The following is a 15,059-nucleotide window of genomic DNA, read 5'->3' as shown; positions in this document are numbered from 1 at the left end:
AAAAAATCATATACTTAAAACCAAACATCTACTATAACATTTTAATTTTATTTCAAAAAAACTTTTTCCTGATTTTTGTTTTCCTAGTAGTGTATATAGAGGCGACTGCATAATAGCTCAAAATAAAGTTTCTCTCTAGTATGTTGTATGGGGGAAAAGGCTGGAGGAGAATGTGGCGGGTAGGGGTACACACAGGTGTGTAGGGAGCTGCCCATATGCTTGGTGCCAGGAGCTGGCCAGAGGTAGGGGGAAGAATGAAGGGAGGAGTGGCAGGGGGTACGTGTAGCAGAGCTCACCCAGGCGAAGCGGAGGTGGTCCACATTGCACTGGCATCCAGCCCGTGGCTGCCCTTGTGGCACTCTGTACAAGGTTGAATTGTGCCTGCTCCCACCAGGGCAGCCCAGGTACTGTTTGGGTCCCCTTGCCTCCAGTGGCTCCTCCTCCTCCTCCTGCCCCTACTATAGCATTCCAGGCCCAGGGGGGGGAGGGGTGGGAAGAGCTGCAGCCAGATGGCTCCTGCCCCAGTGCATAGGGCTCTAGCTCCTGGCTGCCTTCCACCCACTCAGTCATCCAGAGTGATGACCTGCAGGTGGAATGAATGGAAAGCTGTTGGGAGCTGGAGCCTGACATGCTGGGACAGCAGCCACCTGGCTGAAGCCTCCCCACCCCCGAACTGGAACAGAGCAACAGGAGCAGGAGGAAGAGGAGGACAAGCCGCTGGAGGCAGGGAAAACTGAGCAGTACCTAGGCAGCTACACTGGAAGCAGCCCTGCTGGGAAGCTGTGCGTGCTGACCAGGGCCAGGATTGTCCGGAGGATGCAGGCAGGAGTGTGGCGTGGACTGCCTCAGGTAGGAGCAGGTAGGGCTCAACCCCATGCAGAGTGTTGTGGGCCAGATCCAATTAAGTGGCGGACACCCACCCATGGGCTGGATGCAATCAGTTGGCAGGCTGGATCTGGCCCACGAACTGTATTTTGCCTGCCCTTGATTATAACAAAAGAACAGCAACAGACACACAAAATTAATTTTCATCTGATGACAATGAATTTCAAAGTCAATGCTAGCAGATGTACATCAGAACCTACTTCACTTTCAATAAAATAAGATAATGAACTGAATGCAGAGAAGAAATTAAGTCAGCATACCTTATTCTTAAAGTCAGAGGTTGACTATGTTGTACAGCAGTGGGCTGGTGCTTGGGCTGTATGTAGTGTGGCACGAGCAAAACACTTGGCCACCCAGTCATGGCACAGAGCAACACAGGTGAAGCCCCACCCCCAGACCAAACACCCAGAAAGCCTCTGCTCTGCAGACCAGATGTTTACCTTCACATACAGAACATGCATCCAAAGGGAAAAAAGTTGCTGCTAGGGAGAAGCAGTGGAAAGTGGGGCCAGTGTCAGTAGCACAGATCCAGCTCACAGGCCATACACTGCCGGCTCCTGCTTTATGTAAACAGTGAGATGGGAAAAGGGCATCATTTCTTACCACTGGAAGCTGGTGGAAGTTCTCCAATGACCGTCTTGAGGCCAATGCTTGAAATATCACGTAGCTGCTCTTTATCCGAAAGCATGTTAGTACAGAGCGTATCTACAATTGTCTCCACCTGATATTCCTTTACCTTACTGACCAACGGGCCAAGACTGTAACAAAAAACAAAACCATGCAAAAAGCAATTAAATCTGCAGTTTTAAACAACCATCACCTTAAGAGTTCTTCATTTAGATAGTGATGGTCCTAAACTAAGATTATTGCTATTATTTGTGCTTTTTATTGAATAGTATTCTTGAAGTGGCAAACCAAGTTTCCATTAATTATGACTTTTCCCCTGTAAATCCCCAGACACCATGCTTTTTTTAAAAAAAAAATTTGCTTTCATATCATGAGTTTAAAGCCCTTTAGATCCAACAAATTTTGTACCAAAGTTAGTACTTCATGCTTTCAAAACCCACCTTTTTAACTAAAAAGATCATTTAAAACAAAACTAGCACATCCACTGAAGGAGTCCCCTGCGGTTCAGTGGTAGAATCCTTGTTTGCCACACAGGAGAGAGAGGTTCAATTCATGGACGCTTATACAAAATACAGCCATGGAGGCACCAAATGTCTGGTCCTATTCTAGGCTTTGGATTCTGTTTCAGTGGCCTAAAAGGGGGGGGGGGGATGGAAGAGCTGGGCAGCCTTCACTTAGGCATATGCATCGAAGGTCTGGGTGACCTCTCATGCATACACCATGATCTGGAAGGATCAACAGCTGCCAAACCACATCCACTGTACACAAGTATGTGCACTAAGCTACAAGTGCATACCTGAGCCTCAAACTAAAGTATGCACAAAAATGTTAAAGAGTGAACTAACTGATTATATGGCACCTTTACTTTAGGCTTGATTTATGCTCAATCTGACGTGCAACTAGACAAAAATTATTTCCAGTATTATGCTGTGTGAAACTGGGTGTCCAAGCTCTTATAGACTCCAACCATTCACTCTAGCATGAATACCTTTCTCTTCTCAGTGTTTTGCTGAAATTGGTTCCTTAACCATCCCACGATCCATTTTGATGATCAGGTCAGTCCCGTATATCCTTTGACTCGCATACTTCCATTTGTACAAAAATGCTGTGGTTCTAAGTTGGCGCATCACTGAGCTTACTGTAACAAGTAGTATGACTGCTGGAAAATCTATAATGCAGTACCCACAAATGGTATTTGCCTATAAATGGTAAATAGTACAGCATGCTTTAAGCTTTTTCTCAGTCCTCCCCATCACTGACTCTCACTCTCTCCCCACAATTACAATGGTCCTTTATCAAAAGTGGCAAACAACAAACAACAATAAAAAACCCAGCAACACCTTTTCCCAAGCTATTGTTACCTATATGCACTGAAATGTTTATCCAGAAGAAGAGTTGCTAACTTTATTCTTCAGATTCCAGACAAACACAGCTAAAGAATAAATTCTATTTTGCTGGCTCATAAATCAAAAGATACAAGCACATTTCAACTACATGGCCAAATTCTATCATAATTACATAACATTTTTAGAATCTGGCCTATCATTATTGGCAATAATGCATGAGCAAGTAATTACAGCTTGACTTTCATATCCCAAATTTAGTTTGCAGGGCTGTTTCTATTGCTGGAATGGTGAGACCACTGCTTGTCACGCTGGCCAAGTCTCATTGTTTTCTTGTACTGTCCTACCCAGCCACCTGTTGCTCCTCATCTTATACTTATGAGTCTACCAAACTCAAGGAGGCAGCTGGCCAATTTCAAGGGCATATCCCAGGGCCCACTGCCATTTTTGCAGACTGAGCATGGCAGGACTCCGCCACACCTCTGATTGGCTGAGGAGCCCCAGCAGTCCCACTATTCCCCCCAGATTACCACATGGTTCAAAACTGCATCTTAATTACCCTGGTTAAACCTGGTGAAGCCATTAATCCATGTGTTAAGCACGGATTAATGGTTTCCCTGGGCTTAATCAGGATAATTAAGACACAGTTTCTGGCCATCCCCGAGCAGCAGACTCTATGATTCTGGTGGGCTCACTGCAAAAACACACCAAAAAACCCCACAACTTTATCAGCAAGCAGAGAAAAGGATGAGAAGCCCTGCTGTCTTGGAGCATGGGGAGGAAGGCCAAGGGGGGAGGGGAGGGGAAGAGGGGGCAGGGAGAAGGGGAGATAGCCCCCTGCTGCAAGCAGCTCCCTCCCTTCCCCCACGCCATGCTCCAAGACTGCAGGACCCTTCACTCTTTTCTCTGCCTGCTGGTAAGAGGGGAGGGGGGGTGTTGCAGACAGCCTGCCAAAATTGGAAAACCTGTCATTCTTTATGATTTCTACACAAATTGCTGAATCGTAAATTTAGTAGGTCCCTTATATTTAAACCACTGGTTCTCAACTGGGTACTGTGGCATTCTTGAGTGCTGTAAGGGTACTGTGGAAGTATCCTAGTAAAAACTGCCTTCCGGGCTCCCCCTGCATTATGGCTTTCTTGTGCTATATAGCACTTCCTGGTCTGGCACTCCCTGTGCTCCTCCCAGACACGGGGGCGGGTGGAAGCAGACAGGTAAGTGCTGGTTCCCAAAGTGTAGGGAGTGCTTGGCTAGGTAGGGTTACACAAGGCAGCTGCTGCCTGCTTTAGGCTGAACAGAAAGCTCTAATGCAAGGGGAACATGTACACATGACTTAGCCATTCACAGGCAGGCAGAGCAGTTTCACCTGGAGGCTGCAGAACTGCGCTGAGAAGCACTGAGGTAAGCTGAGGCAGCACCGACAGGGGTTCTCAGCTAAGGAAGGCCTCCACATTCAAAGTGGAGGTGGGTGTCATAACCCTGAATAGGTTGAGTACCACTGACTTAGACTATAACCTCTTTAGAGCAGCAACCATCTTTTTGTTCTGCTGGCACAGCACCTACCACAACACAAGACCTAGTCATGGACCAGGACCATAAGTGCTATAATAATGGTAGTTAGAAACAAAATCTGCCTTTAAACAAGAACAAGTCTGATAAGGTAATCACCAAGACCAAACTTCTGCAGTCTATTTGTATTTAGTCACTTTCAACTTGTAAGACTGTAGCTCAGTCTGCACCTAACCACAATTTAAGAGTCAAGGGGAGGAACAGATATCATCTTGTTAAAGATCAATTTTAAAAATTCACTCATTTGCATGGTTGCATTAGCAAGTTTCAAAATCCCATTCCAACACACCTTCTCTCTCATCCATCTTGGCCGTTTTGGAGTTGTGTGTTCATTTTTCAAGACCTATTAATGCTTCCCCATGCTTGGGATGAAGTGTTCCAATTATTTCAAAGAAAGAAAATCTTTTAAGACACCTATCACCAACTCCTTAACCTCCTTTAACACCATCAAACAGAGAACAAGTATTCCAAACACAGCCTGGCTAATGGAAAAACACCCCAGCTTGGTTAATGCACACAATAGCTAGCGTAAGTCTTAAACACCTACTTTGTTAGCTTCCTCTGCTTATACTTTTTGATATACCTCTTGCCATTGCCCTTTTTCAATGCTTTCTATAATACTGCATGGAACATAATTCTTTGTCAGCAGCACCTGCAAAAACATGAGTGTATGCTTGTCAGGCCACAATTTATTTCTCTTTTTTCTGTCGAAGTGGACAACATTACCTATTTTGAATGTTCAGGCAAACAGAGCTACTTCAGTTGCTGCCACTGAAGAAATGCTACAAACTGGTTTAACAGCATATGGTTGCAATCCTCCCATAACCAACAGAGGCTTTCAAAATTGAGTCTCTCACACTGTTACATACATCTAGACCAGAACACAGATCTGTTCTAAAACCGCAACCAGCAGGATCAGAAGCTATTGAAGTAATCCTAAAGATTTATCCACAATGCAACCTTCAAATAACAGTAAGGTTAAAGCTTTGAAGCAACCTGTTAAAAATATCTGGTTAAGGCTTTGGGTGCGTACGCAGGAGGGGAGAAGAGCAATTAATTTGTTAGGTAATTATTTTGTAAAGGAAGCGCTGTTGCTCGGAGACTGCCAGCTTGACAGCCAACATTGTTACTTTGGATGATCGCTACCACAAAGACCTACAGTGTGCTAAATCAATATACATACAAAAGAAGAACATGTAAACAAAGCTGTTCAGAAGCAAATTACCCAAGATATAAAACCATCCTGCCTGAACCCAAATATTTATTTCTCACATTTAACATGGAATACCAACATATTTGGGAGACTGAGATGTCGTCTCCTAAACATTAATTTTGAATACCATAGTTAGTCACATAGTACACATACCATGAACCCAGAAAAGCAGCCCTCCAAAACTGGGGTGCATGTTTTAAGCAAGGAGGCTGGCTTTCTTCACCAGAAGATAAGCATGAAAATGCTGTGTTGAAAAATGGCTGCCACCTTCTCTGCAAGGAGGCAAAGCCCAAAGTTAAACCTCTTCACAGCAGCTCAGCTTGCTAGCTGAGAAAGAACCTGGCAGCCATTTCACAACATAGTCTCTCCATGAAAAAGTAGGGTTAGGCCATGACTTCTTCCTATATTTGGGTTCTAAAAAAACCCAAAACAAACAAACAAAAATCAAGGTCCATGTCTTATTTGAGTGACATGAAGTATGCGAGAAAACACCATATCTTTCTATTTCATTTCAACAGCAATCAAACTGAAAACCTGTAAGATACTTGAATTAAATGTTTGTGATCAAAGCAACTAAGCTTAATGGGGAAAAAACCTAGGAAAGCTTAAATTTCCAAATACCAAAGTGTTGTCTCTTAAAACATCAGACTTCTGATGCTGCAAAGTTTAGTCACCACAAACAGTCTGAACCTTATTAAAATATACGAAACATTCAAAAGCTGAACAAGCAGCTGAAACTAAAAATAAATACAAACTAATGTATTTAACTAAAAAAAAAAATAAACCAACTTTTACCTAGAGACACATGCCTAGTGTCACCCTGATGACTCCACTGTATCCTTTTTCTTCAGTTTTTGTAATAGTTTTTAGATGCAACAGGGGGCAACCTATACACATGCCAGATGTCTTCTCCAACAGAATTCAGTTGAGCAGAATCAATTAATCTATTAAACATGTTTCAGCAGCCTCCACATCATGTGTATTCAGCATTCCTGAGCTTCAAAATGGCAGCGGGGGCACTTAAAGTGAAGCTCATTAAACGAGCTTTAGTTAAAGCACCCCGCTGCCATTTTGAAGCGCAGGACGCTGAATACATGTGACGCTGCAGATACTTTAATTAGAGGCTCTCGAAGCTGTTCTCACTAAAGCTCCTACACGGGAGCACATGTAAAGATGCCCAACCTGTCTTCAAGAAAAAAACGTTTTCCTCCTGTGTCTGAAAAGTCTCTTTTCCTTCTGAAAAGTAGTGGGCACTAGAGTAATACAGCAGTAGTAATCACTGAAAAAGTACCAATATGGAAGAACAGCAATAGGTATAAAGCTAAGAGACTTCTAGCCACAAAGTTCAGATTCAAGGTAAGATTATTTAACTAAAGCTGCAGTTGTTGCTTCATTTGTATGACAGACCTTAAGACCTTTAAAGTCCTTGAAAAAAAATCCAAGTTCAAATAACCTGAATACTCTAAGTTCCATGGCCATAAACATTTCTAGCTGCAAGGATTCCAGTGAACAATACTGGGATTATAAAGTCATAATATTAAATTAAACCCTATCTGTTAAATGTTGCTACACAATTCCAGTAAGGTCTGATGAAGAAACTAAATACTTCTATACTTTGAAAGGAAATAGACTCTGCTCATCCAAATAGTATCTTTCCAGTAATCTGATAGTCAGACTCCAGGTTAGCCACTTAGCATAAGTTTTTTCTGAAGGAGGTTAATAGAGTGCTGCTGCTATAATTTTATGGAACTGTGGATTGTATATAAGAATCCTGCTGGAATTAAGTTAACATCATGTCTCAAGGAAAATCTGCAGGGATATCAAAAGTTCAGACCAAACTGACAAAGAACTAATAACACTTCAAAAGAGGACTCGTGCGCAAAAAGGAATATAATCTAAGTTAAGAATTGATAATATATGTTACACAACCGACTACTTTATTAAATTTTATCTTGGTACTTAAAGCATCACTTATCCCTTCTCCCTACTGTATCAGATAGCTCCAAAAGCTTTTAAATGGAAAAAAAACTACAGGTATGTGTTCAAACCTGTAATAAGTATATACTGAGAAATGCTACATTAAGAATAATTTTGCATTTATTTTTGTAGTGCAGTTAGAGGTCTTTTCTCACAATGAGAGAACTGGATCCAGAGTTAAGTCCAACAGTTATCACAATTCTGGATCCTGTGCTGAGCAGTCCCAGTGAGAGGACAGTTTACAGTTCCAGTCAAACATGAAAATCATCATTTCAGATAAGGGACCTGCATGCAGCTAAGGCCAAGACAGATGAAAAGTCTGCCTATTATATGAGTACTTATGAACTGTGTACTCAGTGAATGGACTAGAGTGGACAGCAGATCACCTGGCTGATGTGCTCACTAATGTACGTTGCAGATTGGTTGCTACATTTTTTCCTGGTTGGATATTCAAGGGTATACGATTTCCATCTTAAGGGCTGTCAACAGGGGGATGTTACATCATATTAAATATAGTGTTACCCCTAAATGGTCTCAAGTATTCTTATCTTCGATCATACAAATAAATCTGCTTTGAAACAAAAATATTCTTAAGTGAATTAATCACTTTCAACTGTGCGTGGACAAACTCCTATCTACTGTTACTTGCAGTCCTTCCACTGCAGTCTCACTGCACTACTCCTCTCTACACCAAAATTGGACTATAACCTCCATTGCTTGTAGGCCATATTGACTAAAATTATAAAATACAGCACACTGCAAAACACAAGAACCAAATGCCGATAGATGGAAACACCTGCAGAATACAGATCTATCACTGAGTGATAATTCAGGGTGCTGTACAACTACCATATTCGCTCGATTCTAAAACAAGCCCTCTCCCACCCCATTTACAACCGAATAGGATATTACTTTATTTCTTTTACATCATTTCAACTAATCAAACAGAACACTTGCTGCTTAAAGTTTTAAACAAATCATTAAACAGGTAGAGGATATTGACCAAGCATCTGGAATTGTTTTACTGACTCACTTTTTAAAGTAGTAACCTCTTCTGCCTCTCCTGAGAAAACATTTCATTTCCATTTACTCAGCTACTTTGCTTCAATGTATTTCATGCAATATTGAGAAAGCAGTTGGAAACTGAAAAAAGAGGGGAAAGGCTGTTTCCACCTACCAATCTATGAATAAAAATGAGATGAGAAAGAACAAAATCTACTATAGCAAGACCCAATGACCAGTAACAGCCAGTTCACTTGTCTAATTACAACCAATACTTCATTAACAGATCAGTTTTAAATACAAAATGTTTTGATAAGAAACGTTTTTATCTAGTCATTTAGCTAATAGTTTTTGAAATGCCGTTTGTGGATTCTGACTTTCTATGTCCGTCCAAATGCAACCTGGCAAGTCACTAGTAAAAAAATATGATTGGTAAACTAAACGCATCGTTTACCTTTCCAAAATAAAAAGGAGAAATTAAAAATCAGAATAAATGTATTTTAAGTTGCATAACTGAGAAAATAAATATATATATAGAATACCCTTTTTTAGCAATAGTACAAAATTCCATGTTAAAGAGTACATTCATTTGCAATTCAACATGTTTTAATGATTACCAACCAGTGAGTATAAACCACTTTTTACAAAAATAACTAAGTACAAATGCAAGTTAAGATCAAAGTCAGTCATTTCAATTAAGGCTTCCTTTTAGCTAATTTAAAACAGCGATTTAGGTACTTTTGAGTTAAAAATCAATCCATCCCCAAGGTAATTTTAATCTAATTTTCTGCTATTCTTCTACCTACAGTTATATTACTATGGTATCCAAAGCCCTCTAAAGCTCCCCAAGTCAAAACTGGGTACGTAACTTCCAATACATTTTTATCTTCCTTTTCACATTAGTAACTTTCATGATCATGACACTGACCCTCCATACTGTCTGAGCAGTTTGAAAAATGACACTGACAAAAACTAATGAATTATAAGAAAACCAAGAGGAACCACACAATTTAATCCCCCACTCTAAAATTACATCGGTCCTAGCAGGCATTTCACAACACTCTGCAACAGTGGTTTTCAAACTGCATTTCACGAAACCTTGGGGTTGTGCAACAGGTCATCAGGGGTTCCACAAACCAACTGGGGGGTAATGGCAGAGTGGACTGGATGATGGCATGCCATCATTACTGGGCCAAGTCACCTGGCTCTGCATCAGCTCACAGCCAAGGGTAGAGGTTCCATGGCAGAAGAAATTATATGAAAGGGGTTCCGTGACTTTAGGAAACATAAAAACCACAGCTCTGCAACAAAAAAATTTAAAGCACACACCTGAATGGTAAAATGCTGCACAAAGGGATATCTGTGCAGCATGCTGCACAGTTCATCCGAACAAATACAGAGCTTCCTTGGTGCAATAATTAAAAGCACTTTAAACCAGCAAAGAAAAACTACGCAAATGCATTTTGTTAGACCCCCGACTCCATGCACCACCCAACAACTAGGGAGACGACAATCCAATCATTCATGGGTCCTGCTACTCATTAGCCAGAGCAGACGGAGCAAATGCTACTTGCACACATTACTCACAACAGCTTTATTTAGAATGGAGACAGCTTCAGGCGAGCTCCCTCACAGACACCCAGTCTATGAACACGGGGAGCAGCCATGAACAGTAGTTTCCCCCCCACATTTATACACTTCGGTTTATGCTCATTAACATTTATTCCACCCTGTCCCTCCTTCTGTTCCACCCATTTCTCCTCCCATTTCAAGCTCTGCCTCTGTTTACTGTTTGCTTCATTAGCATGGAATTGTCTATGCATTTCATTCATTTACATGTCTTTTTGCTACAAGCACGTCTAAGACCGTGACTCCTCTTCTTCGGTCAATGGGCGGACTTTGCTCAAAACCTGGAAGCTTCTGGAGGCTTCTTCACCAATCGCCATTCACCTGTTCGCATATGTTCATCTTGGATTCTGTTACCAATTACGTGTTGTTTTTCACATTGCAATCTGGTTTTCTGTCTCAGGTTATACCATCTTCCACATTCCTAAAACATCATCTCATTCACAGCAGATTCACTTGTTGCTTTTTTCTCAGAAAATGGTTGACACAGTTAAGATGGTTACTTAGCACAAGGAAATGACTGGCTTAGATATCATTCTGCCTTGTGGTCAGCAGCTCTGCTAGGCCACAGATCGTGCCTTTATTCAGCTGCAAATCCAATGCTCCCCAAGATCCAAATATTGTCACCCTAACACATTTCCGTTCCAGAGTTAATATCACGTACCCAGGGCAACCAAATGGATTCACTGTAATATTTCTGTATAAACGTGCCCTTAGGTAAGGGTTACAGATAACTGAATTAATGGACTGTACAAGCAATGGTCAGTGAGGAAATATGAAGGAGGACTGTAGAAACAGCCTGACCAATAGATAACCATCAGTTATCACAATCCAAGCTTTAAGAGTAGTCAAAAGTGGAGGCTAAAGAGTAGTCAAAAGTAGAGTAGTCAAAAGTGGAGGCGCTAGTTAAAAAACCATGGCCATGACACTAGGTTCAGACTTGACATCATCATGAAGCCTAACAAGCAAAGACATCTTTAAACTAAAATACAGTTGAGAAGATGAAGCTGGAAGACAGGGACGCATAAGCTTATGCACAAGGACCTACCCGACTCGCAGTTTTGCAGATTTCGTGGAAACCACAAAAAACAGCATTGTCCACAATTCCCAGGAACTCCGGGATCGGCTGCAACTTCCCACAAAATCAACCAAAAAAAAAGTGGCAGTGACACAGACTGAGTGAAGGCACCCTTTGCCAGTCAGCGGCATTTATAGATTAAATCAGACACACATAAGTAGGGACCTAAGTCACAGCAAGACAGAAGGTTTTTTTGTGGCCTGCTTGCAGTGCACAGAGCTGATTCTGTAGGTATTTTGCAGTCGCCACCCTCCCCCCTCACTGCTGATTGGTGCAGGGGCCCTGGGTTTTTCTGCACCAGAAAAAATTGCTTTATTATTTTTCTGCAATTAAAAAACAAGCAAAAATGAAGAGCTGGCATTTTCCAAGGTGTACTTCCAGTCTAAAAAGGTTGAGAACAACTGGCCTAAGGTGCAAATCTACCCTGCCTTCAGACTATATGATTAAATACCTCTCTCTGCTCAAAGATCAAGGTAGTAACTTACGTAACTGAATATTTAAGAGAAACATACTGCCAAGCCCATGTTGTGGGAATATTTAGTAGATGAGATAAGAGCTTTCGGTCCAATTTAATCACCCTGCTGCAAGACTAGAAAGATAGCACCTTCTATAGCTAGGTTTCATCTTGTCTACACCAACTAGTTTCATGTGCTTCTGAAGACCGCCTATGTTAGAATCACTCCCCTCAAGATCAGAAGTACAAGTTATAAGGCCAGATTAAATGACTAGGTCCAAACAAGACAGCAAGATTTTGATAGCATCTTGCATGCTAACAAATAAGCCACTACCCAACAACATAAAAGCAGGCCATTTTGACAGTACATGTTAACTGTAACTCTACAAAATGACCATAATTCACGTTTTTGTTTAATTTTTCCCAATTATATCTGCTGACTGCAGCAAAAAGTTTTTAATACACTTACGTAATTTTGCAAGACAAAAACATCTCGAAGTGGACTGGATTTTACTTTAGAAATCTATCGAAAATATTTATTAATTAAAAGTAACCTTGTAAAACACAATGCAAGTTTTTCACAGGTCACTGAAGGTAAAACCCGAGTTACAGAACTAAATTTCAACTGATGCTGCTGTATGCAAAATCGAAAGAAGCCAGTCTGACAGGCAGACACCAAGCTGAGTCTGCAAGCCTAGAACATAAAAACATTTATTTGCCAACTGAGCACAACTCAGATGGAAGTAATTTAAAAAATACACACAAACCAAGTAGCAACAAATAAAAACAATGGGGATTGTAAAAGGGAGAAAATATGCATCTGTGCCTGCTTTGTCAAAGAAAACACTTCTGATCTTTAGACTCCATCCCTGAATTTTCTTAACTGCCTGCCTTTGAGCAGGTCCCTGATGAAAGAAAGGCATCAGAAGCTAAGTATGCATTCAAGAGGAAAAGAAACTTCTTCCTGGCTCCTAACTTTAACTGGCAGAAGTCCTCAAGCATGGGACACAAATAGAGTACACAGTCTGTAAGCATATTTAAAGCTAAAGAGGAAGGACAGTAAACACAAAGGAAAAAAACTAATCTGGAAAGATTCATCCCAACTACAGGGCTTAGACTTCCTTGCTTACATGTGTAAACTAGAGATATCTATACAATTTAAAACTAAAGCACATCTTCACAAAGACTTCAAATCTCATCTCAAGAACACTGAGATATCTGCAAGCCTCCACACTGAAAGTAAAACACCACTCCAAAGCTTAAATTCACTCTAATGCAAGGAAGCCATGTCTTACCTTTGACCATTATTTTCAACTTCCACCAAAACACCTTGCCTGTACTATCAATGCAATTGAGAAGATGCATGCCAGACACCTTCCTCACATGCAAGCATCCCACACTGTGATGAAGTCTGCTTTCCTAAAATCATAGAAAAGTAGGACTGAAAGGGACCACCATAGGTCAGCTAGTTCAGCGGTTCTCAGTCTTTTCTGTACTGGGCCCCATTTGTAACATCAATGGCTAGTCCCAACCCACTGTCCCTCAGTCCTGACCCACTACACCCCAGTCCCCCAGTGTGTGGGGTGGGGGACAAGCAGCCCCTTGCAGGCTGGAACTCTGCCAGCCTGCATGGGAAAACCTACCGTTTCCCACATTTTCGTCCTTCAAAAGAGAATCCATTTTTAGAATTTGTTTGAGACCCTTTCATATATACTTGCAACCCACTTCTGGACCGTGACCCACAGGTTGAGAAATGCTGACCTAGTGCAACCCCCTGACTGAGGCAAGATCATCACTATCCAAATCATTCTAGACTAATTCATAATCTAACCTTTTAGCAAAACTACAGTCAACCCCAACACAAGACAAAGATGTAACAACCTAACCTGGCACGACACTCTTCTCACAGCTGCCAACAAATTGAGCACCAGAAGCCTCAGCATAAGCTTTTATTGCTAACACTGAAATCACTTCCAACCTGCTACCCCTTGCACAAACTTCCTGTAAAAAAAAATCAGTCCTTGCTCCCCAATGGTTAGAAGTCTAACTTATAGGCTAGTTTTTCAAAACCAAGTCATAAATTTACAAGTCTTATCTTCTACGCTTAAGTAGTTTTTCCTCAATGCTTCATATTGACTCAGTCCTCCAATGAATTAATAAAAAATAACTAACTGTATCCCTACTCCCACTTCTCTATTAAAGGCTAAAGAAACCAAATATTTCTAATCTTTTAGAACACAGATTTTCCTTTACTCTTATGGCCCTTCTTTGGTAGGGGACTACTACTAAGGGTCAACCCAACTTGAGGCAGTAGCCAGCTGATTTTACAGGCAGAACATGGGGCTAGTCACTATTTGAGGGCTTATCATGGCAGGAGCCTCCCAGGCTTCTGATTGGCAGTGCCCCCCCAGGTTTCTGATTGGCAGGGGGACCGGTGCCTCCCCACCACCGCTGATTGCAGATGTCTATCCATCATATGACCCCACCACTCAGCACTGACTGGCTTAGGGCTGTCTGTCATGTAGTCTTGCTACTCACTGTTGATTGGTGGAGAGACAGGAAGCCCTCTCAGCCAATCAGCAGTGAGAGGCAGGGTCACCAGCGATCTTTCTTGTGCTAGCAGCCCCCTTTGTGTGGGGCAATGCAGCTGCAAGGACCACTAGTTCCCACTAGGGAGCCAGCATTTTTTAAGTTTTTTTCTCTCCTGCATATTTTGCAGCAATCACCCAATTTTGCAGTTTCCATGAAATCTGCATAATCACAATTTGGGTAGGTCACCACCTATTACAAACTGAATTAATCATTTCCGAACACAGACGACAAGCAGTGCACACCATGTTCTAATTGCAATTTTACCAACAGATGTACAACAGAACTAATACTTCCCTGCTGTTACTATAACAATATTGCCTAATATTTCCCAGAATTACAGCAGCCTTTATTATGGCTGCACCAATGTTGCAGAATGGCTATGAGCCACTAATCAGCCAATACATCTAGATCGGGGTTGTCAACGAGGGGTATGCATACCCCTGGGGGTACTTTGAAATGACCTAGATGGTACACAGGGGGTGGGCAGGGATGGAGCACCACCACCCCGTGCTGCTGCCTCACAGGAGCAGGGCTGGGGCAGGGCAAGAGCAGGGCCGCACAGACACTGCACTGCCGCTGCTCACCGTGCCCTTGCTCCGTGTCTGGCTGCTTGCCACTCCTCCCTCAGAGCCTTATGCCCCTCCCCGCCCCCCATGTCCAGCCACTCGCTACCCCCCCCCCAGGGGTACACTT

At 42.0% G+C, this 15,059-nt stretch overlaps 1 protein-coding gene across 1 annotated transcript in view; it reads right to left on the bottom strand.

Moving 5' to 3' along the window:
- The window catches only part of CAND1 (cullin associated and neddylation dissociated 1), a 45,855-nt gene that overhangs the window by 17,596 nt on the left and 13,200 nt on the right, over window positions 1–15,059 (bottom strand). Inside the window, exon 3 of the mRNA XM_006275345.4 lies at window positions 1,489–1,643. Within this exon, the coding sequence (XP_006275407.1) occupies window positions 1,489–1,643 (155 nt within the window). The remainder of the gene's footprint in view (window positions 1–1,488; window positions 1,644–15,059) is intronic.

Source organism: Alligator mississippiensis, chromosome 4, assembly GCF_030867095.1.
Source record: "Alligator mississippiensis isolate rAllMis1 chromosome 4, rAllMis1, whole genome shotgun sequence".
NCBI lineage: Eukaryota > Metazoa > Chordata > Crocodylia > Alligatoridae > Alligator > Alligator mississippiensis.
The sequence above is the reverse complement of the archived record's forward strand: the minus strand, read 5'-3'. Positions and strand labels throughout refer to the sequence as shown.